The sequence below is a fragment of the Rhamphochromis longiceps genome, linkage group LG7 (assembly GCF_057381845.1).
Source record: "Rhamphochromis longiceps isolate RC_006_pf linkage group LG7, R_longiceps_female_GT1.1, whole genome shotgun sequence".
In the NCBI taxonomy this organism is placed as follows: Eukaryota; Metazoa; Chordata; class Actinopteri; order Cichliformes; family Cichlidae; genus Rhamphochromis; species Rhamphochromis longiceps.
Window position 1 is genome coordinate 50830149 of NC_140563.1, and position 27911 is coordinate 50858059.

Here is a 27911-nt window from a genome sequence, read left to right on the forward strand (position 1 = left end):
ATCAATTTAATTTTTAAAAACACACATTAAAACGTTGAATTTGTGCAGAACTTATTTACACGGTAAGTATTTAAAACTCCATGCCTAGCATACTGATATACATTTAGACAATAACACAACTGAACTGTAGAAAATGATAAATGGTATTTTTGATGTTCCAAAAGCTCAATGTCACTTATGATTTTAAAACGATTTAGTGATTTACTTTATAATTTTGATAAACAGTTTTGTTGAATCTGAATAGTAATATAGTAATATAATTAAACAGTATTATTAACATTAAACATTTGCAATGAATTTGAATTATCAATAACTGAAACTCAACTATCAGCACTCAAGTACCAGTTCTGTAATCAAGTATTGTCAGCTGAGAAGGAAGAAATGCAACTGTAGTGGCCTCAGCTGCAGGTCATTTTCCATAAGTTACTGGCACTGGTGTCTTGGGAAAAATCCATCTTGTCTCACTTAACCCATTTTTTAACTAATGCTGTGTTCTGGTAATTTGACAGCATACATGCCACTGCAAACAGTTGGTTGATATTATAAACATGTGACATGGTAATGATGCTATCAAAAAGTTTGTTCTGTTTGATCCTCCTAATGACTCGCTCCACATGTACCCTGAGTCTGGCTATGGCCTGCGTCTCCTTAACCTGGTATGCTGGCATCTGCTTCTGCTTAGATAGAAAAGGTGGGCAGTACACTTTGCATTTACAACAATCAGTGATTAGGAAGCCCTTATCTACCATCACTGCCATGTCTTCAGTCAACTTCTCAGCAATGCCTGATTGTTTGAATAGTTCCTTGTCACTAACCAAACCAGCATACAGATTAGAGATGAATGTCACTGGACCATGTGGAGCTATGCCAACCAGGGCTTTCATCGTACAGTGGGATTTGTACGAAGAGTACATTTCACTTTGGAGAAGTGGTGAGGATGGTGTCTGACACCTCAGCTCTGTACAGTCAAGGATCATCTGGGTGTCTGAGAAATCTTTGAATTCCTCAGGGAGGTAAGCTTGCACTTCTTCACGTGTAAGCCAGATGCACTGAGACCCCAGTGCAGTGGCAAGAAAATTTGTCCATGTTGCAATAATGCGGCTCACTGTGGACTGGTGTATGTTAAATCGGTGTGCCAGGTCCCTCTCCTTCAAACCAACTGACAGGAAAACCAGGAAAAGAAAAAACTCGTCAATTGGCTGTAGCAGCTGCCTCTGGAAGGTGAAAACAAAAGGGAAAATGTTACTCCTTAAGCTATGAACTAGTTCAGTTCAGTTCATTTTTATTTCAAACATTTCAAACATGTGCCTTCACAATCATTACAAAATATCATTCCATTATTTGTTTGAAAAGGAGTAGGCTGAAGTATTTACTTATTTGTCCCTACCCCCTCAAGTTTTACCTCTCATTCATTTAAATTTTTTTTTTGTCTTAAATTAAACAAACAACATATGAAACATATAAACATATGAAGTAAAACAAAACATAACATACATAAATCAAAAACAAGAAATTAGCAAGCCCCACCACAGTATAGTTTCTTTCATATGAAAAATACAGAATGTGTATATTTGCAGATACACAAGTTATGGAAAAACAACAAACCAAAACAAAACAAAAAAACAAAAAAACAACCAAAAAAGAACCGCAACACCATTACCAGCAACATTACCATCCTGGGTTAACCCCGTTTTCTTCATTCTTATACTTATTTAAAATTAGGTTTTTATATTTTACTTTAAACTGTTTTATGTTTTGACTGTCTTTTATTTCTTCTGTTAGACTGTTCCATAATTTAACTCCTGCAATTGAGATTGACATAGTTCTTAAAGTTGTTCTAGCACTTTGTATTTTTAAATTCCATTTCCCTCTTAAGTTATACCCACCTTCTCTTTCTATGAACAATTTACAGATTTCTTTGGGAAGCAATTTATTTCTGACTTTATACATTATTTGCGCTGTTTTAAGCTTCACCAAGTCTTGGAATTTAATAGCTTGCATTTTGACAAAGAGTGCATTTGTATGGTCCCTGTACCCTACATTATTTATTAATCTAATGGCCCTTTTCTGTATTATAGTTATTGTTTGTGTGTTACTTTTGTATGTGTTTCCCCAGACCTCTACACAGTAGCTCATATATGGCAGTAGTAAAGCACAGTATAAAATGTGCAGTGCTTTCTGATCCAACATATGCTTTGCTTTTCCCAGGACGGCAATGCCCCGTGCCAATTTCCCCCGAACATAAGTAATGTGTGGCTTCCAACAGAGCTTGTGGTCAATGATCACCCCAAGAAATTTTATTTCATTTACTCTTTCTAAATATACATTGTCAACACATATTTCTACTTCGATGTTTTTCTTTTGGTTTCCAAACAACATAAATTTGGTTTTATCGAGATTCAATGATAATTTATTTATATCAAACCACTTCTTTAATATCGTTAATTCCTGTGTGATCATTTCCAAAACCTGTGGCAATTCCCCACCTGCACACAGTATATTTGTGTCATCTGCAAATATTACAAACTTTAAAATCTCCGATACTCTGCAGATATCATTTAAGTACATAATAAACATTTTTGGACCCAGTACTGAACCTTGAGGTACTCCACAAGCTATATCCATCAAATTAGATTTATATTCATTTATTTGTACATATTGTTGCCTATTCCCTACATAGCTTTTTAACCATTCCAAAACCACTCCCCTAAACCCGTACTTTTCCAGTTTTTTTAATAGAATTTCATGATTAACAGTATCAAACGCCTTCTTTAGATCTAAGAAAACTCCGAGCGCATACCTCTTATTATCCATACATTCCGTTATCTTTTCCATTAGATCTATCAGTGCCAAAGCTGTTGATCTGTTGTTTCTGAACCCATACTGACTATCTGTCATTAATTCATATTTTTCCACAAAACTGTCAAATCTTTTTATGAAGAGTTTTTCCAGTATCTTAGAGAACTGGGAGAGTATTGACACTGGTCTATAGTTTGTAAAATGATGTCTTTCACCGGTTTTGTAAATGGGAATAACTTTAGCAACTTTCATTTTTTGTGGAAAAACTCCTTTTTGAAACGACAAGTTGAATATATATTTTAATGGTTTTACGATACCATCAATAACTGTCTTTACCGTTACCATATCAATATCATTCCAGTCTGTACTGGTTTTGTTCTTAAGTCCTCTAACCATGTCATAAATCTCTTTCTCTTCCACTGCTCTTAAAAACATTGAGCTACTATTCCTTTCAATATTTTCACCAGTGTCCCTTTCTATTCCATCAACCTTTATTTCTTCTGCCAGTTTTGGCCCTATGTTTACGAAGAATTCATTAAAGCCATTTACTATCTCCTCCATGTTATTAATACTTCTTGTCCCTTCTATAAAGTACCCAGGGTAATCATTATTCCTTGATTCATTTTTGATTATTCTGTTTAATACATTCCATATATCTCTTGTGTTATCTTTATTGTGTTCTAACCTTTTAATGTAATACTCTCTTTTACAGGATCTCATTATATTAGTTAATTTATTTTTGTAAGTTTTATACTTCATTTCAGTTTCTATTGTTCTCTGTTTTATGAATTCTCGATATAAGGTATTCTTTTTTTTTGCTGGCATTTTGTAGTCCTTTTGTCATCCATGGTCTTCCTGCATAGTTGTGTTTCCTATTGATTTCAATTACTGGGCAATTTTTATCAAGTAATGTGTTAAATGTTCTTAAAAATCCTTCGTAAGCTTTATTAACTTCTGTTTGTTCATATACAATATTCCAATCTTGCTTTAAAAGTTCATTTCTAAGACAATTTAAGGTCTTCTCTGTTCTTATTCTTTTGTAAATAATCTTATGTCCATCGTTGTTCACTTTATAATGGCAATTATACGATGCAAAGACTGGTAAATGGTCACTTATATCATTGATTAACAGCCCACTTTTTATCTTTCCTTCTATTATATTTGTAAATATATTATCTAATAGAGTTGCACAATGAGATGTTATTCTGGTCGGTCTTGTTATCAGTGGAAATAAACCTATGCTGTACATGGAATCAATAAATTCTTCTGTACTCTTATTATGATTTGGATTCAATAAGTCAATATTAAAGTCCCCACAAATAAACATTCTTTTCTGATTTATATTTGTAAATAAGTCCTCCATATTATCCTTAAATATCTCAATCTTAGATCCTGGTGTTCTATATATACAACTGACAATTAGGTTTTTCCTTTTTTCTATAATTATTTCCACTGATAAACATTCCATCACTCCATCAATAACAGTTGTCATTCTTCCCATTCTTTTGTACTTTAGGTTTTTATCAATGTAAAGTGCCACCCCACCTCCTTTCTTGTTGATCCTGTCTACATGAAGGAATTCATATCCATTTATTTTAAAGTCTTCTTCTTTTCCAGGAGTTATCCAGGTCTCCGATATGGCTATCACATTGAATGGCTGTTCAAACTGTGTTATGTAGTCTTTGATGGATTGAAAGTTTGCATATAAGCTTCGACTATTAAAGTGAACCATTGTTATACCCTGTTCTACCTTGAATTCCTTTTTAAGTTGCTCATTTGTATAATAATTGCATTCATTTGTCTTATTGTTAAAGAAATTACAATCAGGATCTATGTTGCTGTCATACATCAATGTCTTATTTTCAATATCTATATGAGTTGTTAGTTGAAAATTGTCAGACATCTGCGTTGGTTGTGCACTTGGACGGTCACATCATATTTAGCACTGCTTTGCATTTATCAGTTATATTTTTCTAGTTCAGTCATCTCTTTGATGACTAGAACCTTAGCCTGCTCTGGTGTTCCATTTAACTTAATGAATATTTTACAGTCTGACGTCCAAGTTGACTGTATTTTCTTCTGTTTTCTTAATATTCTTGCTTGTCTTGCAATGTCTGCATTTTTCTTGATTAGGTGTTCATTTAAATAAACATTTGTACCTTTTAGCTTTCTTCCTTGCTTGAGCAGTTCTTTTTTCTGTTTTCTATTAACAAAACGAATGATAATGGCAGGTATTTGATTTTTTCTCGGAAGAGGATGGCATCCTTCAATATTTTTACTGTCCATTTCTATACCTTTGCTTTTAAAGAAGGCCATTACCTGCTCTTCCAAAGAGCGTAGCTCTTGCTCGGGTGGCTCCCCTCTCTCTGCTGCTGCTACCCGTGCGTATGTCTGATGCTTGGTTTCCAGTCCTGTCACTATCACATCATTTACTCTTGAATATTGTTCCAGATCTGACACCCGTCCTTCCAGCATAGCAATCTTCTTGTCCTTTTCCTCGCTCTGCCTTCTTAGTTCTTTAATATCATCCATTAAATTGAGTATCAGTTTTTGTTGTTTTGAAATTGTTGTTATTTCTTCAGACATAAAGTTTAGGGATTTCTTTATGTCCTCCAGTTCCTCCTCATTAACGTTGCTCCTCTTAGGCGGCATCTTAACGCTCCTGGGCCTGGTGGAGCAGGAGGATCCTGGGCCTGGTGGCTGCTGGAAGAGCCTGGGCCTGGTGGCTGCTGGAGGATCCTGGGCCTGGTGGAGCAGGAGGATCCTGGGCCTAGTGGCTGCTGGAAGAGCCTGGGCCTGGTGGCTGCTGGAGGATCCTGGGCCTGGTGGAGCAGGAGGATCCTGGGCCTAGTGGCTGCTGGAAGAGCCTGGGCCTGGTGGCTGCTGGAAGAGCCTGGGCCTGGTGGCTGCTGCAGGATCCTGGGCCTGGTGGCTGCTGGAGGATCCTGGGCCTGGTGGCTGCTGGAAGAGCCTGGGCCTGGTGGCTGCTGGAGGATCCTGGGCCTGGTGGAGCAGGAGGATCCTGGGCCTGGTGGCTGCTGGAAGAGCCTGGGCCTGGTGGCTGCTGGAGGATCCTGGGCCTGGTGGAGCAGGAGGATCCTGGGCCTAGTGGCTGCTGGAAGAGCCTGGGCCTGGTGGCTGCTGGAAGAGCCTGGGCCTGGTGGCTGCTGCAGGATCCTGGGCCTGGTGGAGCAGGAGGATCCTGGGCCTAGTGGCTGCTGGAAGAGCCTGGGCCTGAGAGAACCAGGAAGAAGGATTTTTCGAGGCTCGCCAAAACTTTGTTCCGTCAAAATCCTCTCCTTCCTCACCCTTCCTTTGTCCAGTTCAGCTTTTGGGATTACTCTGCTGCCTGAGTCCAATGATCTTTTTCCCTTTCTAGAGATATGCCAACTAGTAAAATTATTCTTTTCTTGGCTAAATGTTTTGTAATGGTTAGGCATACCATACTGTACCATGGGGTAAACAATGAGGTGCTGTAGTGCACAGGTGTATGTATGTAAAGGATACTGAGTCTAGCATACATACACCTGTGTATGTATGCTACTGTACATAATGTAATGTTATTGTACATAAATACAATAACATTACACCTCTAGTTCTAACTACCAACAAACCCATAACCTACTGTTGATGTGCGTGCAGGTGTCAACACTTCTTCGTTCCGATTGGCAGCTGACTTGGCTCTTGAAACCCAGATCATTTTATAGATGCAAGGCTCAATCAAAACCCAGAATGCCATCAAATGATCATAGCTTGGAAATCTATTCACGAGAGAGCCATACATCGTGTCAATCATTAATTAACATTACACACTGACATAAAAATAATGTGAACTGTGACAAATATGCTAATGGTATGCTGTAGAGCAGGGCGATATGGCCAAAAATATTTATCACGATATATATTTGAAAATTTGCGATAACGATATAACCGACGATATAATTGATGCGAGACAAAATACAACTCCACAACATTACTAGCGCAAAAAGACAACCTTCCATTTATTTTCACTTAAACAAGAAGCTGGTTTTTATGTACATTAAAGCTTTATAAAAATGTAACAGTGCAAATGCAAACTCCTTGCTGAAAGTTTAACCAAAAGGCATTTCCAGTAGAAATGGGCTGACATATCCTGAGCATAACCATGTATAATATCCACTGAAGTTAAAAAGAGGTGCTTTGCAACATTAAACTGCAGTGTGCAGTACGCATTTTTCGGACCATAAGGTGCACGGGATTATAAGGCACATTAAGCGAAACAAAGCAGTCAGATAAATCAAACTTTATTAAACTCATTCTTCTTGCTTCCTCCACTTCTGTACCATTGATTCATTAATGTTGAATTCTCTGGCAGCTGCTCTATTCCCATGTTGTTGCAGTATATTAAAGAAACTGATGGACATTATGGACAATGCCAGACATCCTCTGCACACGGCCATAAACAACCAGAAGAGTCTGTTCAGTGACAGGTTGCTTCTCCCAAAGACAAGAACTAACAGACTTAAAAACTCCTTTGTCCCACACGCCATCAGACTGTTTAACTCCTCCCTGGAGGGGAGAGGGAGGGGAAACAGGAGGACAAAGGAGGGGGGAACAACTAAGCTGTAGTGCCTCTTCACCTCACTGTGCAATACCTTTTGTGCAATACTTTTGTAAATAGTCAACGGTGCAATAGACTCAATACTTGAAATGTGCAATTCACTTGTATTTTTATTTTTATTCCTATTTATTCTATTTATCCCCTTCGTATATTTTATTTATATTGTCTCTGTATTTATATATATATATATATATGTGTGTGTGTGTGTGTGTGTGTGTGTGTATTATATATATATATATATATATATATATATATATATATATATATATATACATATATATATATATATATATATATATATATATATATATATATATATATATATATATATATATATATATATATATAATATTCTGTAACTCTGTAACTTCTGTCGGTGCTGTGCTTTTTTGGAAATCGAATTTCCCAGAGGAACCCACCCGAGGGATTAATAAAGTTCTATCTAATCTAATCTAATCTAATCTAATCTATATTAATGACTAACCTCGTATTGTGGATGGATTATCTCAGTTGTTCTCCTGACTGAAGTTTGGTCCGTTTACAGTATCCTGCCATGCTTTTGCATTTGTCTCTAACCATGAAGAACCTTCACGTTAACTTTTATAAGTGGAAAAGTGTTAGTGTTCGTCCTCCAGCTTCACTGTTTATGTTATGCTAACATAGCTGTGTCGCTAGCGATCACGTAGCACATCATTATATACCAGCTAGCCCAACTTCAGTAACCCTACAAACGTCACTGCTGTTTAGTTTCCTGTCTTCATTTATGTTGGAAGTGATAGCAGAGCTGTACGTTTGATTTTTTTCAGAAATCTCTCAGTCAGAACATGCTATATCATGCTTAGGTAACTAGCGAAACTAGCGAGCTAACTTCCGCTAGCTTCCTGCTAACTTCTAACTCCGTTAAATGTAATAACTTTTGTTTTCATGGATGCCTGGAAGTTAAACTTTATAGTTACACCTGGTAAAGCAGCAATGCTGATCGTTTTATTAAAGATGAAAGAATTTAGACAGTTTTTAACTCTAAGTGATGCTGCAGTGTTGTTTGACCTGAAACATACGGAGTTTAGGACCCAGATTACTCCCAGATTTAAGAGCATCTTAGTCCGACAAATATGACAATAACAACGGCTGCTTGCATGTTCTGCAAAAAAATGTGCTTTGTTGTGTATCTGACGGACAAACACCAAACCAGTTCCACATCACGGAAGTTGCACCATTTTTACAAACCAATTCTGGTTCATCTGTTTCACTCAACAATCGGCCATGTGCGTATGAAAACAAAGGCACTGCGCATGCGCGTTTTACTCCCATTCTATCGCGATATTTCATTTTCCTATTGTTGCCTAACATTATACCGGTATTACCGTGAACGGTATAATATGGCCCAGCCCTAGTATGCTGTATAAAATAGTCTGATTAAGAGTATTTGGTGTTGTATTTTACCTGTAGCATTAGGATATCGTTTAAATACTAAAGCATCTACATAAAACATACAATCAGCAGAGAAAAAGTAAATATCTATTTTGTTTTCATTAAGACTGGAAAAACTTTCGAAATTTAACTGATGGTGACCTTGGTATATTTTAAACAGTTAGCTTGAATAGAACTTAGGTGTACCTGGTATAGAATCGGATGTCAGTGTCGGAGCCAGCAAAACGCTGTAACCCAAATTCTCGCTGGACACGTAACTCCTGTATTTCCTTCCTCAGAGTCTCCACGTCTTTGGACAGGTCTTCTGCAGCTGATGCAGATATGTCCAATGCAGACGGCTCAGGGACTGAGCAGTAGTCATGATCTCTTGTAAGACTTTGCTCTTCTTGATCGTCAGGAGGAACTAGTTCAGGGCGTCGCTCCGTTCTCTCCCAAACACTACGCCGCGGTGGTTCAACTTTATAGCCATTCCACTCAAAAAGTGTTGGTACAGCACCTTTAATAAGCCTCCTTCGACCATCGAGGGTTGTTGGCTCTATGAGTTGATCACTGGCAAAGTGTCTGCAGCAGACCCTGGTGTGAGAGGTGATCGTGAAATGATCCCGGCGTATGTTTATCGGCCATTGTCTTCTCAAGTCGGAATGGGTCGGAAAGGCATGAAAACTTAGTATGCCGTTAAATTTGGCTGAAGCTGAACAAAGTGGGACACAGCAATGCTCGGAGTATTTCTTCTCCTGTTTTTGAAAATGTTCTGTTTTAAATACTTTCCTTTTTATACTCATTCTGAAGCGACATTAGCATAGCTACCGATAGATAAGCAAACGTACCGGAAACGCACAAGCGGTACTATTTGGAAACGGAAATACGTCACATGCCCTAGTGCAAGTAGTCTATTGAGGAATCACTCATCTTTGGAAAAGAGAGTTTATTACAGAGAAATGGCTCTTTCCAAAATAAAAGCTATACTATCTGCTTCTTCTGGGCTATATTCTCAGCAGCATATTAAACATATCAGGTCCCCATAAGGAGAATCATTGTAGCATGCGTGCTTGTTGTTTTTGTCTTTGCACTAGGATGATGTCGGCGTAAATGTGCAGTCATATTCGTTGTGTTCCCACTAGCGCTTTCAGGTTAATCTCGTTGAAATGACCTTAACGCCACAACAAGGCAAATCTCCGTTAACGAGCTACCGCCGATCCCCCGTGCATGGGGCTAGACGGCCAACACTTAACGAGCTAACTGCGCTAACACACTAGTTCCCACCCATGTAATTGAGCATTGCATGGCACATCCAACATACTGTTTTACTTTAGTCCATGACTCGCTTACCTTCAGGGTCATACGTCACATGAAAACCAAAATAATTCCAAACGCCAGATCTGAATGAGGGTGGGGGAGGTCCATGTTGCAAGGAGAGCTTAACTTCTGTCTTGCTAGCTTGCCCTGCGCTCTTCCTTCTGACTATGCTGTCTGTGTTGAGCGCTCAGTGGATCTGCGCTCGACAGTGCAGCCTAGGAGGAGTAGTCGAACGCAGATTCACTGAGCGCCCAACACAGACAGCATCGTCAGAAGGAAAGTTGATAAAATAAATTACAAATGTTGTATTGTTCGATACATATGCGTACCGAACCGAAAGCACTGTATCGAACGGTTCAATATCGATACGAATAGGGGTGCAACGATATTCGTATCGATATTGAACCGTTCGGTTTGAACCGCAGATCCACTGAGCGCTCAACACAGACGGAAGAGCGCAGGGCAAGCTAGCGAGACAGAAGTTAAGCTCTCCTTGCAACAAGCAAATTGAACCTCATTCAGATCTGGCGTTTGGAATTATTTTGGTTTTCATGTGACGTATGACCCTGAAGGTAAGCAAGTCATGGACTAAAGTAAAACAGTATGTTGGATGTGCCATGCAATGCTCAATTACATTGGTGTGAACTAGTGTGTTAGCGCAGTTAGCTCGTTAAGGTGTTGGCCGTCTAGCCCCATGCACGGAGCGATCCGCGTTAACGGAGATTTGCCGTGTTGTGGCGTTAAGGTCATTTCAACGAGATTAACCTGAAAGCGCTAGTGGGAACACAACGAATATGACTGCACATTTACGCCGACATCATCCTAGTGCAAAGACAAAAACAACAAGCATGCTACTAACTTTAGCCGAGTCATTTAGACAGCTGTTAGCACATGATTCTCCTTATGCTGCTGAGAATATAGCCCAGAAGAAGCGGATAGTATAGCTTTTATTTTGGAAAGAGCCATTTCTCTGTAATAAACTCTCTTTTCCAAAGATGATGTGATTCCTCAATCAGATACAGGGCTTGCAATATCGCTAGCCCAACGTCCCGGAGCTAGCGATTTTTTCAGTGGGGCTACCAAAATCTATCTCTTCCCTGCCCGTCGGGCTATTGTAGGAAAAATATATGTCAATGCTTTTGCATTCTTTCGGAAATGTAGCTGGGTAATTATGTCATTGGCATCGGTGAGCCACTGTCAATATGTGACATATTGAAGTCGCGTTTGAATTTGCGCTTGTTTTTTGCTTTCACTTTGCAATCGTGTGAACTGTGTATAGAGAGCGACAGCACTGATCTGTGAGTGATGATAATTTGTGCACCAATTCCTCTGACATCATCTTATTAATCGTTAGCTTACTATGCAAACATGACAAGTGAAATCTCCCGCAGCAAGCTTAAACATGTGAGAGGTTGATCGCGCAGAGAATCGCTGAGCTTATGTGAGTGAGCGTGTAAAAGCATTTCAGTTCTGCTGAGCCAAATAAGACAGGTCAGGGTGAAGAAGTGACAGCCAAAGAAAAGCTTACCACAAAACGGAGAAGTTATGACAAATCAGACTATAAGGCAAAAAGAAAGTGCAGCTTTATGGTTTCATGGACAAAAGAATCTCTGTGGCTGCGATATGACGAGCTAAATAACCAGGGCTGCACATAAGTGGTCCGCAGGTGCGCATTCGCTGTCAAAATAAAAAACACGCACAAGGGTTAGGGTTAAATTTAAAAACTGTACTTTTGAGTTAAAATATATATTTATAATTTTAATAAATGACAAATTAAAAATGCATGAACATTTTTTTGTATCGAAAAAATATCGAACCGTGACACCAAAGTATCGAACCGAACCGAACCGTGAATTTTGTGTATCGTTGCACCCCTAATATATATAAAAAAAAACACCCAGCACGCCCCTGCGGGCGGTTTATCCTTCAAGCTCGGGTCCTCTACCAGAGGCCTGGGAGCTTGAGGGTCCTGCGCAGTATCTTAGCTGTTCCCAGGACTGCGCTCTTCTGGACAGAGATCTCCGATGTTGTTCCCGGGATCTGCTGGAGCCACTCGCCTAGCTTGGGAGTCACCGCACCTAGTGCTCCGATTACCACGGGGACCACCGTTACCTTCACCCTCCACATCCTCTCGAGCTCTTCTCTGAGCCCTTGGTATTTCTCCAGCTTCTCGTGTTCCTTCTTCCTGATATTGCTGTCATTCGGAACCGCTACATCGATCACTACGGCCGTCTTCTTCTGTTTATCTACCACCACTATGTCCGGTTGGTTAGCCACCACCATTTTGTCCGTCTGTATCTGGAAGTCCCACAGGATCTTAGCTCGGTCATTCTCCACCACCCTTGGGGGCATCTCCCATTTTGACCTCGGGACTTCCAGGTTATACTCGGCACAGATGTTCCTGTACACTATGCCGGCCACTTGGTTATGGCGTTCCATGTATGCCTTGCCTGCTAGCATCTTGCACCCTGCTGTTATGTGCTGGATTGTCTCTGGGGCATCTTTACACAGCCTGCACCTGGGGTCTTGCCTGGTGTGATAGACCCCAGCCTCTATGGATCTTGTGCTCAGAGCTTGTTCTTGTGCTGCCATGATTAGTGCCTCTGTGCTGTCTTTCAGTCCAGCTTTGTCCAGCCACTGGTAGGATTTCTGGATATCAGCCACCCCCTCTATCTGCCGGTGGTACATACCGTGCAGGGGCCTGTCCTTCCATGATGGTTCCTCGTCTCCCTCCTCTTTCTTGGGTTTCTGCTGCCTGAGGTATTCACTGAGCACTCGGTCAGTTGGGGCCATCTTCCCAATGTATTCTTGAATGTTCGTTGTCTCATCCTGGACTGTGGTGCTGACACTCACCAGTCCCCGGCCCCCTTCCTTCCGCTTAGCGTACAGCCTCAGGGTGCTGGACTTGGGGTGAAACCCTCCATGCATGGTAAGGAGCTTTCTTGTCTTTATGTCAGTGGCTTCTATCTCCTCCTTTGGCCAGCCTATTACCCCAGCAGGGTACCTGATCACGGGCAGGGCATAGGTGTTGATGGCCCGGATCTTGTTCTTACCATTCAGCTGACTCCTCAGGACTTGCCTGACCCTCTGCAGGTACTTGGTGGTTGCAGCTTTTCTAGCGGCCTCTTCATGGTTCCCATTCGCCTGCGGGATCCCCAGGTACTTGTAACTGTCCTCTATGTCTGCAATGTTGCCTTCTGGTAGTTCAATCCCCTCAGTTCTGACTACCTTCCCTCTCTTTGTTACCATCCGACTACACTTCTCCAGTCCGAACGACATTCCAATGTCATTGCTGTATAGCCTGGTAGTGTGGATCAGTGAATCGATGTCTCGTTCACTCTTGGCATACAGCTTGATGTCATCCATGTACAGGAGGTGGCTGACAACTGCTCCGTTCCGTAGTCGGTATCCGTAGCCAGTCTTGTTAATGATCTCACTGAGGGGGTTCAGGCCTATGCAGAACAGCAGTGGGGACAGAGCATCTCCTTGGTAGATCCCGCACTTGATGGTGACTTGTGCTATGGGCTTGGAGTTGGCCTCTAGTGTTGTACGCCACATCCCCATTGAGTTCCTGATGAAGGCTCTTAGGGTCCCATTGATCTTGTACAATTCTAGGCATTCCAGTATCCAGCTGTGGGGCATTGAGTCATAGGCCTTCTTGTAATCAATCCAGGCAGTGCACAGGTTGGTCAGTCTGGTCTTGCAGTCTCGGCTGACTGTTCTGTCTACCAGTAGCTGGTGTTTTGCGCCTCTGGTATTCTTGCCAATTCCTTTCTGTGTCCCGCTCATGTATTGACCCATGTGCCTGTTCATCTTAGCCGATATGATGCCTGACAGGAGCTTCCATGTAGTACTGAGGCAGGTTATTGGTCGGTAGTTGGAGGGGACCGGTCCCTTCTTGGGGTCCTTGGGGATCAGGACCGTCCGACCTTCGGTTAGCCATTCCGGGTGTCTCTCGTTAACTAGCAGCTGGTTCATTTGTGCTGCTAGACGCTCGTGGAGTGCAGTCAGCTTCTTTAGCCAGTAGGCTAATATATATATATTATATATATATATATATATATATATATATATATATATATATATATATACATACATACTAGGGGAGGCAAACATGTTAATACAGTGTGTTAACATGTTTAATACAGTGATTTCACTTCTTTACAGTGGGGGAAAAGAAGTGAAATCTAAGTCTTTAAGTTATCGGTCCTTTAAGACTATATATCTGTTTATTTCTCGTGCATTAACAAGTAAGCAAAATAGTGATGGCTGTTGAAGTAAACTTTTAAAAATTAGCATATCCTCTTCTTTTTAACTTTCTAACCTCTCTTTAACTTTGTCTCCAAACTGATCAAACTGAGACCTGAAATGTGACTCACTTGGATTTGAGATTTGTTCACTGATGAATATGTGATCGGGGACATCATGAGCGTGTAATACATCAGGTATGCAAACTGAATTTATAAGGTTTTAGGAACTAGAGCTGTTGCAAATGGCTGTGCTGAAGTTAGTGTTTCCTCTTTTAACTTTAACTCCTTCATGGTTTTAACTTTAACTCCTTCATGGACATTGGACATGCAATGTTTTGTTTAGAGGGTTATATAACCAATGTCAGTCAATTTTTTGTGTTTAAATATCTGCAGATAAATCAGGGTGATCACGGGACTGAAAACATTGGAATGTGAATCCATGCTAAAGAAGTGCGCACGTTCAACCACCGGACCCTAGAGGGCGATATTGATACAGCGGTTCAATGAAAAATGTTTATTTATTTGTGAAATTAAAATGCAAAAGGCAGTTTCTAAAAGGACAGCACGCATTAAACTTTTGTTTTTGTTAGACATTAGCTATAATTATGTACATACAAATTATAAGCCATAGCCTAAAAAAGCCGTTCTCCACATCTTTTAAGATGCAATAAAATATCCAAACAATCAGGCCTAATATTAGTTTAATACATGTATTTAGACATTCAGGGTCCCCAGAGGCACATCTTCATAATTCTACTAATTTTCTCAGCGGAAAAAAAAGTTAATAATTGCCTTGTAATTGTAAAAACCTTTTTTTTTTTTCAACAATCTACCGATATTACTTGAACGCACCATTTTAAAGCTTCATATTTCCCCCAGCTTCACGCGGGTACGTGAAGGCAGCAGCGGGCCTTGCGTAGCTGCGATCTCCTCGGGTCTTCTCGGGTCCGCCACAGGCTCGTGTTTCATTGGATACACACAGCGACACGCGGGACAGCTGCGAGCCGAGACTCGCTGTTTGTTTTTATCACGAAGCTTTTTTTTTTTATTTATTCCAAATCGGCTGTAAATCCATCATGAAGCATATGCGGAGTCATCGGCTGCGCTGCAGTTCACCACCACCGCCCCCACCCAACTACAACAACATCAACAAACACAGCAGCGGGGCCGGTCTGTGAGCCACACTCGCTTCTTTTGATATGCAGCTGCTCTCCTGTGTCCGGGGTGGTCTTTGTGTTTATTTGGAGGGCGTCGGCTTTTATTGTGCTTTTTAAACAGCTCGCTGCTGCCTTCCTTTGGCTCTCATTCAATCGGAAGGAGCACAGCAGCAGCTACGTCCTGAGGAGGAGCGTCCCCCTGGTGTTTTATTACGGCAGAAGACCCGGCAGCAGACAGGGACTCAGGAAAGCACAGACAAGAGACAACATGTTCGACATGAGAGGGATCCCCTTTGTCCTATTAGATATAGTCTGTCTGGTTCTGGGTATGTATTTAAACGCCTTTTTCCCGTCCTCGCTTTTATGTACTATGCTGTTAGTCTTTTTGATGTAAGCCGATTTAGGAAGCAGGTATAAACCTGCTGAATGGGTATTTAGCAGCTTTCGTTCACGTGAAGGGAGTGGTGCTGGATTCACTGACGTTGTATTTACAGTGGTGCTACAGTACAGCTGTAATATGTGAGCTTATCTTCAGCAGCTTCTATGCAAACTGACTTTTCAGTTTGTGCTGGCAAAGCATGTGCTGATAAATAATTATGACATTAGACGCAGTGTAAAACTAATAATTCATGCGTTGAATATCATATTAATTACACTGTACCAGTAGATTTCTCTCCTGATCTTGTGGTTTGGTACTTGTGGCGCACTGACTTATTCTTTTACTTATGTAAGGGGAAGTTTGGAGTCTATATGCTGCTCTATAATCTGTGACTCATTTAAGCCAAATGTAAATTTCCTGACACTTAGTTTAGAATACAGTGCTACCTCTGCTCAGCAAAGTTTCCTGATACATGTGACCACACTTTCCCTCCCTCAAAAGGTCTGAAAGCACTGCAGAGCAAATCTGAAACTGTACTGTTGACGTTAGGGCTGGGCGATATGACCCAAAATTCATATCTCGATATTTTTTAGCTGGATGGCGATATAAGATATATATCTCGATTTTTTTTTAAGCCATAAAGTAAGAACAAAAAGAGAGTTCTTAGTCAAAGCTGTGTCCCAGATGTCACACAGGCACTTTTATTAACATACAGCACAGATGTACATGAAAAATTACTCAAAATTAAATTATGAGAATTCATTAAATAATAATGCTCCATAAATAAAAGAAAACAAGGTTGTTTTTGTGCTAAACAAAGAGCTCACAATTGTGCAGTCAAAATGTAAACTAAAAGACGCTGAGCATAATAACAAAGACAGATTTCACAGCTGCTCTGTTCCCAAGTTTTACTGTGTGACTGATAGCCTGGAGTTTGAAATCCGCTTCATAACCACGTCTCTTACAGGTGCCATTTGTGGTCCTTATACACACACAATACGGTAATATTACGTTGATGCACAGTACGTATCACTCCGCGAAGCTCCTCGGTAGCCGTAATGCGCCGACAATCTATCAAGCGGTGCAGCTCCGTAGCTTACCAAAGTCGTACTCAAACATTTTTGACAGATTGCTGAGCGCCGTGTACCACATAAAATCGGTTCGCGGCCATCAAGCACAACCAGAATTCATACATAAGGCGCGCTATCAACTTTTGAGAGAATGAAAGGATTTTAGGGTTAGCGCTGTTAGCTCGTTAGCGCGGTTAGCTCGTTAGCATGTTTAGCTCGTTAGCACGTTGACGCCGTCCAGCCCCACGCATGGGGCGATGCGCAGTAACTCGTTAACGGAGATTTGCCGTGTCCGTCTTGTCGCTGCCTGCACGTGAAGCGATGGGGGAGGAGGGGGAGTTGTCTTCAGTGAAGGCGAGGCGGAGTAACGTTGCGTAGAGACAAAAGTGGACGAAAAAGAGGCAAACTTGCGGCTCCACAACTATAATTATAACGTAACATAGACTATATCGATATAAAGGATATTGTCACATCTTATATCTCGTATAAAAATATATCGATATGTTTTAAAAACTCGATATATCGCCCAGCTCTAGTTGACGTGTTGAATAGCCCCACGTGGTGGGACCCGTGGATTGAGTTAGAGACTCATTTCTCAGTCTCTGTTCCTACCAAAGATCTTCTCCAGACACGGCAAACACAAACTGGCCATTAAAGTGAAGCAAAGAGATTCTACCATTATAATGAAGAGCACTTTTTAACCACTCCCAACAGGGCTGGGGGGCTGGGGCTGCTTGTCCCCGAGCCTGGTTCTGCTGGAGGTCTCTTCCTGTTAAAAGAAAGTTTTTCCTCCCCACTGTCGCCAAGTGCTTACTCACAGAGTGTCGTATGATTCTTGGGAGTTGGTCTGTTGTAGGGTTTGTTGTTGTGGCTTGGCACTATACAAATAAAATGTGATTAAATTTAATTCATATCATGTTTCAACAGGTCTTATAGTCGTGTTGATATTTCTCATTTGGCCATCGCAGTAATTGCTTTGTCTTAGATTTAAGGTGAGCAAAAAGAAACATATATCAATTAAAGGATGCAGATTTCTTTCTGCTCTACACCTGAACCTGTGTTGCCCTGAGAAGCTGCTTGACTGCCTGCGTGCAGTTCACATTCACCCTTTAATTCAAAGGGGCTATTAAATTACAAGCAGGCATCTTGTGAGAGTCTGTTTCCAGACAGATGAGGCTGTTAGCAGCAGTCATGCACTGCTGCATGTTGCCAAACATGCACATGCATGTTGTGCTGTTAGAGTCACAGGAATGTCATCTGGTAAATGTGAGATTAAGATTTTTCTTTTCTTTTTTTCTTCTCTGCCTATTTGTTTGTGTTTGGCCGCTCGCAGCAGTTGTAAAGTTAGCCGTGAGCTGTCTGGTGTGCGTTTCAGTCCCAGCTTTCTGGCATCTCCAGCTGCTCCAGGCTGTCAACTTCAGCTGGTGAGGAGCTGTCCCTCATGAGGGTGAGGACAGCTGCAGAGGAGGCGCGCAGAGTGGAAATACCAGGCCGAATGAATGGGCAGTTTATTTGTAGATGATGGCATATCCTGGCGTTGTGCATCTGTGCGCGCCCGTCCATTTGCAGCCTTGCGCATTACCTTTCACTGATGGACTCATGCTTTCTACTTAAATGAATCTTGTCTTCTCCGCACCGTACAATGAGCTAAACAGGCCAAACAGCCTGCAGGAATAGCAGCAGCATTACATCAAGACTTTGGACTAACTAATCAGCCCGTTCTGGTATCTTTATGGTATTTTATCTTAGCCGAGTCCAAAGCTCCTCTCACATCTGTGTGAGTCAGTCGTCCAGCCACAAACCTCTCAGCGCAGTTTGCTGACAAATTGCCCAAAGAGTGGTTATGTCACTCGTGCCGGAAGATGTTTTCATCTTTAAAATGTAATGTTGCAGAGTATAAACCAGTATTTCTTGTGTAACCTGATGTAGTTCTTACTTACTATTAGGACAGGTACTGCATTTCATTACAAGGTAGTGCAGCTGTTGTAGATGTTCAGTCTTTTTCACCATATAATCACCAGTCTGAAGTAGTCCTGAACTAATGCCACACATTGTTCTTATTGTTCTTGTTCTTCAACATTATTAATAAAAATAAAATAAAGCAAACAGCTTTTTATGATATATTGATTTGTGATTTTGTTCTTTTCATCAAATTTAACGACACAAGTAATACATAATAAGGTTTGTGCCGTTTGACACCTTCGTTCTGTATGATATGTTGTATGTTTTTTTAACGTGTGAATTTTTTGCTGTGGTAATTCCTCCCGGTCTCTCCTTCCACAGGAGGTCTGCCTCTGGCAGCCTATAACCTGGGTAAGATCCGTCCCTACCAAAGGGGCTTTTTCTGTACAGACGACAGCATCAAGTACCCTTTCCACAGCAGTACAATCACCTCCACGGTGCTCTACACTGTGGGCTTCGCCCTGCCCATTAGCTGTGTAAGTAGGAGTCGCTTAAAGCAGGCTCAACATACATACACGACCCGCTTCACAGCCAATATATTGACTTGCCAACAAGCACGTGTTCCGTTCTGAGCCGGTTCCTGTGGTGTGACGCATAAGCGGCTGTTTTAGTGCCCCACCTGCATGGAAAGCAGTCTTTACTGTTGTTATCAGCTTTGGCAAGTCAAAATATCCACTGTGAGGCGGTCTGTGGGGACTGAGAGAGCAGCACATCAAAGAATAAACACCCAGAGTCGAATGGAGGACAGCAGTGACACCGCTGACTGTTACTGAGACTCTGAATATGTGTCGGCTGCTTTTACTGGAGGTGTATTAAAAAGAGTTAAAGGTGAAGGAGGATGTCCACTTTACAACTACTGCAGAACAATTAATAATAGTTTATTTTATTGTCATTGTCAAGCACTACAGATGGATTTGTGGGGGGGAAAACCCTGTAATTCACTTGTTTGGTTTCCTGATGCAGTCAAAGAACTCTAAATCACATTTAGTCCAGCAAAGCACACAATCGACTATTTCCAGATATTTAATTGTGGATAATGACTGAGGCCAGGCCTTTTGGAGGGGTGTGGGGGGTTGGTTTTATGTAAACATCAGAGAGAACTTTATGTCTCTGTTATTAATCTGTGCAACAGACATTCAGGCTGCGTCCTCTGTTCCTTAAAATAGCTGGAATGCTCTTCTGGAACAGAGCGGTTGTTTCTGGAGAATGACGGGAAGAGCAGGAAGAGCGTCTGCTTTCTGCTGCTTTTGTAGCATCAGTGATTCATCCCTCTCTTTTTTTCCCTCAATGTCTAATAACTGCTGTTCAGCGTTATTGCGATTGACTCCATTGTTCCCTGTCTGTTGATGTGAGGTTTGGGAGGATACGTGGGGATATGGAACAGGACCACTGAGGAAGTTTTTTTTTCTTTTTAGGAAAGAGGAAAGTGTGTTGATAACAAAGAGTCCGAATCCGCCTAGAAACACGATCGCCGCTGTTCCCAGCACAGGAGCAACGGAGATGCACCTGCTCAGCTCTAATCTTTTTTAGGATTGACTTTTCTTCATTAACAGAAACACTAACCACAGTTTCACCATCTGTCGCTCTAACACTTTAACTATTAATGATGTTCCTGAAAGCCGGACTTCAGAGGAGCGTGGGCTTTTCCTCAACGCCCTCTCACGTGGCTGCTGGCTCTTGCTTTGTGTGGTGGAGAGATCTCTGTCCCGCTGACATCTTGTAACCTGTATTTGTTTCTCTGTCTCATTGCTTCTCTGGTAGCTGGACTCCCATTTGCAATTCTCACTCTGCGACACAGTCCTTTCCACCGGGGCTTTTTCTGTAACGATGATTCAATCAAGTACCCCTATAAAGACGACACCATTTCCTATCAGTTGTTAGGAGGTGTCATGATTCCCGTCACGGTACTCACTGTAAGTGCACAGTTTTTGTTTTCTGTTCACTTCTGTACATCTTTTTTTTTTACTCTTCTTCAGTTTGGAGTTTTGCTGACTGCTTTCATCCACTTCTTTTTTCTTCTTATACTCGTGACCCTGCTTAATGGAACTGCATGGTTCTAATCCTCAATGCATGATTTGTTTTGCTTTTTAAAAAACATTTTAACCCCACTCTACTAATGTGCTAGCAGTTTGATTTGTTCAAATCATTTTTGAATGTTCTACATTTAATGAGGAAACAGAAAAGAGGTAGGGGTTTGTTTTTTTTACCTGACCTAATCTGCCGCCTCGGGCTTTAAAATAGAGCAGATGTGTAACCTACAGATGTGAAGGTCTACGCAAACCTTCTAGTGATGACGGAGGTCAGGTTTTATCGTTTTAAGTAATGACACGGCTATTTAGAGTTGTTAAACCTACACTATTTTTAACTGTAAGTCGAGATAAAGCAGCTCTTCTGCTGTAAAGTAATAATGAAGAAGCAGTGTGTTTGTTTAAGCCTTCGAGGCCTGTTGCCTGTTCATAGCGTTGCAGAAACATGATAACGTGCTCATAAGCCTCAGGTTTCATTTAAAGTTTCAGATGAACTGAAAGAGAGAGGCTTACTGTGTTAAGTGGACATCCTCCTGTGACCTCAGCAGCTGTTGCAGAGCCCTTCTGATTACCGTCAAATGAGCATTTATGTATTTCGAAAGCAGCATTATGAGAAGGATTTTCTTCGTTGTAAAGGATTAGATCAGAAGATCAAAAAAAACAAATTTGTCAGACATTTCGTTCATAATGTCATAATCTTAGCATAAAAACTGGAAATGAAGAAATAGCACAGATTCAAAGTTGGCTCCGCTCTGTGTCTGGTTCTGTTGGAGGTTTCTTCCTGTTAAAAGGGAGTTTTTCCTTCCCACTGTCACCAAGTGCTTGTTCAAAGGGGTTTGTCTGGTTGTTGGGGTTTTCTCTGCATTATTGTAGAGTCTTTACCTTACAGTATAAAGCAGCTTGAGGTGGCTGTGTTTGTGATTTGGTGCTATATAAATGAAATTTAATTGAATTATTCATAACCACATGTCCAGTCTTTGCTAATTTGTGGGTTTATATTCAGGTCCTGATTTGACAGAAGAGTCAATCTTCTGATCTAATTCTTGTTTAAGAAGCAAATCATCATAGATGAGTCTTCAAAAACAAAATCAAAACAATGATCCTGGGATTTTGCCTCCGACGTTCATTTATCTGCATCTTCTTTTTAAATGTGTCACTCTGTCATTCTGTATAAAGGTGTAACTCTGTGTCCTCCCGCCCCTCGTTGCAGATGATTGTTGGCGAGTGTCTTTTAGTTCATCTAAACCGCATCAAGTCCAAGTCGTCTTTCGGCAGCTACGTTGCCTGCCTTTACAAAGCCATCGGCACCTTCGTTTTCGGTGCCGCCATGAGCCAGTCTCTGACGGACATCGCCAAGTATTCGATCGGCCGGCTTAGGCCGCACTTCCTGGATTTGTGCAGACCGGACTGGAAACTGATCAACTGCTCTGCAGGGACTTACATTGAAGACTTCACCTGCACTGGAGACGCGAAGCAGGTCAACGAGGCCCGGTATGTATGACCCAGCACCAGGAAAGCAGAGCTCCAAGCACAGAGCAAAAATGATGTCTAGGCTAGCTTCTCAAGTGTGATGATTCAGTGCTTTATGTTGTATAATGTCTAGCTGGCCTTTTATTGGAAAAAAGCAAACCATTTAAACAGATCACCATGGACTCTGATTCATCTTTTTATTCTGATGTTTAGATTTGAAACTAGCGGTTGCAGCCCGAGTTCAAATAAGAATGAATTTGTTTCTTTTTTTGATTTCAGATGTTGAAACGAACACCTCTTTTCCAACTTTATGCACACCAGCTTTGTTTGTTTTGGGGTTTTCTTGTTGTTGAGCTGATTATTGGAAAAATCCTCAGGCCATTGTTTTGTAACATGTTCACAGTGTAAGCACAAAGGGCAGAGGTGAAGCATGTCACTGAACAACCTCTGAATAGCCGTTTTAGAGTTGTGCTTCTGACTTTCAGCTTGTGCTCAGCATCACTTGCATCTATTACTGAAGCGTAAATGAGAACAAGCACATCAAACCTAGCAACGTCACTCCAATGTGAGAAATATGTAGGTTCCAGTTATACGTGTAAGACTGAGTTGAGATGGCCCCTTTTGATATTATAAATAAGCTAGATTCTCAGCACTTACTCAGCACCATATCCTGCAGGAGATAGTGGTTCAGCAGCCGCAACCATGAGCTGTATTTGTAAGTACACAACTGCTGCGATCTGTTGGGGTTGATGGGAGGCAGACAGGACATAAAGACACACTGTGGAAGAAAGCCAGAGATTAATAATAACTAATGATCTATGAGCACACAGTAATTCATTTTTAGATTCACACAGCCTAAATGTATTTGTCCTTCCTGGCTGAGGCTGCAGCAGGATTATACTTCTGAAGTCTTATTTGTTCTTTATAATGTTCTTGTAAGAAATATCCAGCTTTACTCCCATCCATTGTCCATTGTTTACCGCCACCGGCGGCGTTAGCACCACCGCTCATACCGAGACCCAGAAAAGCCGGGTCAGTTAATTCAGTTGAGAACCACATGACCGCTTGATTTGATTTTGGTCGTTAGGGAAGGGAAACAAACCTTGGTTATGTTGCACTCCTTCATAGTACAGTCATCATTAATGATCTTCTGGCATAGATAAAGATCGTTTTTAAAAAAACAGCTGGGAAGTGTTTAGATGTGCTAAATGGGTGACATCTGTAATGTGCGCAGCTGCAGCGCGAGCCGCTTTGAGTAATATCACAGGAATGTAAAGCGTATTTTGATTTAAGGTCTCTGTCTCTTATCGGCTCAGAGCAGGAGGAAGAGTATTGGGAGGAGAGGATTTCCTCTTCTCAGTCTGACGGAGGCCCGGCCACAGAGGAGTGATGCGTGTTTATTATGGGCTGTGAGGAGGTTTACGTTACATTTGCTTCTCCCCTTCTTTATCTGTTTAAAGCGAGACGGGGAAACGTTTTGCTCGAGCTGCGGCCCTTGAGCGTAAAGGGCCCACCTACCCTTTACCGCTCTGGGGTATCTGCTGTACGTTTATCAGGGCGTGGTGCACAATCATTGCTTCCTGGAGCACCATTATTACTCAGCAGTCTGCTTTTTTTTTAAATAAAAAGCTGCTCCCTGTCTTTGTTGGCATCTGCTGGACTCTAATGCATCTAATAACTGCAACAGGAGAGGAGAGAGGAGGCTGAGATAGACTGCCCAGCATCATCTTACAGTAATATGACACCTCTGTGTCTAAGGTTTACTGCCCAGCAAAGACACAGCTCACTGTCAACGATTGAGTTCGTTTCCATGGACATGAAATCACAAATATTGATTTGTAAGGTGGCAATCATGAATTTTTCATCCTGTGATCCCTCACAGGATGCCACAGTCCTAATCTGATGCCACTGTTGGGGATTTATGGAGGTCGGCATTGTTATCGTTTACTCTGCTGGGTGTAACTAACAGTCGCTGCTGGGGAGTTGATTTATAGATTAGCTTAATTGTTAATGATGATGAAGATTTTCAGCTTTGCCATTTTGAGGGATTTCCTGTAGAGCTTTTAAAGAAAATAAGTGTCATGTTAGCAGCTCTGGGCCTAAAGTGTGCTTTTAGGTCAAAGGATAATTCTGGGTTTTTATTACAACCTAGTATATTTCTCGTTTATTCCAGCTCCTGGGGCTCATGCTAACCTGGCTCTCTAGGGTTAGGGGAAATAAGATGTTGAATTTAAAGCAGAGTATTGCAAGTATTGGTTTATAGAGATCCTTAACGCAGTGGCGGATTTTTTTTTTCAAATTCCTCCACATAATCCACTGATTTTCAACAAGCAGCAGGTTGTTCTGCGCTGCAGTCCAGGCCCTAAATCTGATCAGTAAAAGCCTCCTGACTGGGAAAATTGTGCCACAGTATCCACAGTGTGTGCACATGACTGCTGATGTGGTGTTTCAAACGAGAGCTAACTAAAGCCGGGGACTCTCCAGTCAGCTCAGACCGCTGTGTTAATAAAAACATGTCCTTACTCGGGTGTTGAGCTGTGCTTTTGTCTCTCTGTTGCAGGCTCTCGTTCTACTCCGGCCACTCGTCTTTTTCCATGTACTGCATGCTCTTCCTCGCTGTAAGTATCTCAGCCAGCTGCATGTTGATCTGTAATCCATCAATGTATGACTTGACCAGTGTGGCGGCTGAGGAAGCAAGGTTATTATAGTTAACTGAAAACTAAAATTCGATGTCAAAGAAACATTTTAGCTAATCAAAAAAACAACAACTAAAGATCAGACTCCTTGAAAAAGTAACTAAAATGAATTAAAACAAAGAGAAAGTTTTAGTATTTGTTTGAACTATCCATCCATTCTTATATGCTTATCCAATCCAAGGTCGGGGTGAGTGGGGGATTTTCTTATAGTTTATAATCTATCATTAAAATTATAACTTTAACTAATTATAATTAGATTGAAACTAATAAAATCTTAATTAAATTCAAATTCAGTGAGGGTAGGGAGAGAAAAAAAACAACCAAACTAGTTAGTTTAGTTTTTATTGTTTGAAAATGTTTAGCATTTTCAAACAATAAAAACTGAAGTTACTTAAGCAAACCTGCTCTGGAAGCAGAAATAAAAGTGATTAGATGTTACTTGTCCCCCACAGAGTGCAGGAACTTTCCCTTTATTTCCCAGCAAAGCTCCACTTTCTACATCTTCCGCCTGTTAATGTACAGCTACGCCCATCAGTCGTTGAAAACAAGGAAACTCTCCTTCAGATGGTCTAATGGACACAAAGGCACAACTTTTCACCTCTCCGCTACGCTGACGAGTCCATAACTGTAGCCACGTTCCTGGTTGTTTAGACGAAATTATGCAAATGCTTCACCAAGGCTGTTTATGATAAGCTGAGTGTCTGCTGGCTGTTGTTTCATGGCGTCACGAAGCAGACATCATTATGTTCCAAATGATTACTTACAGTTCTTTAAGGTTACATCTGTGCACCTTCAACCTCGCGCCCGTTATCAGCAGCACTTCCGTGTGTTGTTCTGAGGAGATTTTACTGCCCAGCACCGATGAACTTTGCGGTCTGCTGACTCATTCAACAGCAGCAGATATAAATACACACAGGGACAAAGTCTTGGCAAACCTCTCACACACACCCTCCGGCAAAGAGGAAGTTTGAAGTATGGAAAAGCGCTGCCATTTAAATGACATTTGCGTCAGAATTGAAGTGCAGCAGGAAGACACGAAGCATGAATCTTTGCAAAGCCATGGAGCTTGTCTGTCCTTGGGGCCACACCCTGTTTTAAACATAAACAAATGAACTCACTGGACACTGTTCCTGAGGCAAACAGAGATATAGAGACATTTATCAGCTTAGATCATCGATCAATTGCAGATAAACGGCCTGCATTGAACAAATTCCTTCTATCAGTAAAATTCTGAGACCAGCAGGGTTTTTTTCACATCCTTTCCCTTCGTGAACGTCCAGCCGCTCATTGCGGAAGCGGGAACAGAAGCGTGTACTAGGCTTTGACAGTGACACATGTGCTTGTTTGTGACCGTCTGTACTTTAAAAGCATGGCCCTTGTGTTTCTCAGCTCTACCTGCAGGCTCGGCTCCAGGCCGACTGGGCGCGGCTGCTGAGACCGACCATCCAGTTTTTCCTGATTGCCGCCTCTGTGTACACCGGACTGTCGAGAGTGTCTGATTACAAGCATCACTGGAGCGACGTTCTCACCGGACTCATACAGGGCGCGCTCATGGCTCTGCTCGTGGTAAGTCCTGCACTGATCTTTAAGTTCAGCCCGCAGGGGGTTTTATATATCACCCCCTTCTGGCAGTCAAGGTAAGTACTCAAACGCTGTGTGTAGATGTAACTATTCAAACCTCAGTAGCACTTATTTTTAATTATTTTATTCATTTATTTTTTTGTCTATTACAGGTCTTCTTCGTGTCAGACTTTTTCAAGCCACAAATGGAGTCCCGTAAAGAGGCAGACATCCCACACACAACTCTGCAGGAGACGCCGACAAATGGAAACCACTTTGAAAGCCCTAACTAAGCTAAGTGAGCAGTGGAGGCGACCTCTGCTCTGTCCAAACGCACGCCCGGGATCCCAGCTCTCTACCTACCATCTCACGCCAATTATCTCTGATACCCTGCATGGATTTACAACGTGAAGTTACTTGATTGTGCATTAAGTGCGCCGGTGGACAAAACACATCCTAGAAAAACCCACACTGGCCTGTTCAATTTCAAGACAGTTTGCTGTCTCGTCCACCACTTCTCCTCGTGGCTGGAGAGAGCTGAGACAACCTCTACAATCCCTGTAGTTAAGCTGACTGAAGCAGATGTAGGTTAGGGGCTAGAGGTTCTGAGAGGATGGAACTCTTTTTTTTTTTTTAGCATGTATGAATCTACTGAACCAATGGAAAGACTTGTCTGCATGCACCCACTAAAGGGTCTGACCACTGCTGGGAGGGGTGGGGAGGTTGGAAACCTGTGAATGTATCTCTGCTTAGTGCTTTTCCTGACCTGGAGTCAGTGTGCTGGATGATCTGCTTTAGGGTCAGCTTGGTCTCCATCCTTCTGACCATGCTGCCTCAGGTTCATTGTTAATTAAAGGGCTGACGGCAAAGCCGATCCCAGACCAGAGGCTGTCGACACAGCTGCCGACTGCAGGTCAGCGCCGTCTTCCTCTCCAGCTATCTAACCTGATGTTCAAATCAGGAAGTTTGATTTGTATCACGACTGGTTAGAGTGCTGCAGAGTTCAAGTCATGTGTTGCCTTTGCTGGACTGCTGCTGCTATTACAGCTTCCTGTGTAACTAATGTAAACATAAATAAATGGACAGCGTGCTTTTTATATAATCTGTAAGTAAACAAATCACCCCACAGTCATTTATTGAAATATGTCAAATATGTACATCACGCTCCCTCATCTAAAAAAACAAGAAAAAATAAAGCTGTTTATTATATCGTT

The 27911-nt window shown here is 41.6% G+C and overlaps 3 protein-coding genes across 4 annotated transcripts; 1 reads left to right on the forward strand and 2 right to left on the reverse strand.

The window, feature by feature from the left end:
* Nucleotides 1-12: 12 nt before the first annotated feature.
* Nucleotides 13-15365, reverse strand: LOC146666240 (uncharacterized). The gene is made up of 2 exons (XM_085414159.1): nt 15229-15365; nt 13-1214 (listed from the first exon to the last, which is right to left on the reverse strand). The coding sequence occupies exons 1-2, from the start codon at nt 15229-15231 to the stop codon at nt 462-464; spliced, it is 756 nt and encodes a 251-aa protein (XP_085270285.1). The 5' UTR covers nt 15232-15365; the 3' UTR covers nt 13-461.
* Nucleotides 8820-10486, reverse strand: LOC146666241 (uncharacterized). The gene has a single exon (XM_085414160.1). The coding sequence runs from the start codon at nt 9610-9612 to the stop codon at nt 9007-9009; it is 606 nt and encodes a 201-aa protein (XP_085270286.1). The 5' UTR covers nt 9613-10486; the 3' UTR covers nt 8820-9006.
* plpp1a (phospholipid phosphatase 1a) lies at nt 15319-27911 on the forward strand. 2 transcript variants are annotated; one of them, XM_085414157.1, is made up of 6 exons: nt 15319-15859; nt 20706-20857; nt 22182-22462; nt 25002-25059; nt 26527-26703; nt 26871-27911. In XM_085414157.1, exons 1-6 carry the CDS (start codon nt 15802-15804, stop codon nt 26988-26990), a joined length of 846 nt encoding a protein of 281 aa, XP_085270283.1. In that variant the 5' UTR covers nt 15319-15801; the 3' UTR covers nt 26991-27911. The 2 variants fall into 2 exon arrangements, with proteins under 2 accessions (XP_085270283.1, XP_085270282.1); XM_085414156.1 differs by lacking the exon at nt 20706-20857 and adding an exon at nt 19266-19420 and having other exon boundaries at nt 15333-15859.

What these genes read in the sequence shown, in the direction of transcription:
- LOC146666241 (XM_085414160.1), bottom strand. Translation starts at nt 9,612, where the DNA reads ATGAGTATAAAAAGGAAAGTATTTAAAACAGAACATTTTCAAAAACAG.
- plpp1a (XM_085414156.1), top strand. Translation starts at nt 15,802, where the DNA reads ATGTTCGACATGAGAGGGATCCCCTTTGTCCTATTAGATATAGTCTGT. An exon ending in TATAGTCTGTCTGGTTCTGG is followed by an intron (nt 15,860 to 19,265) that starts GTATGTATTTAA and finishes CTCCTTCCACAG; the next exon opens with GAGGTCTGCCTCTGGCAGCC. An exon ending in AAGCAGGTCAACGAGGCCCG is followed by an intron (nt 22,463 to 25,001) that starts GTATGTATGACC and finishes TCTCTGTTGCAG; the next exon opens with GCTCTCGTTCTACTCCGGCC.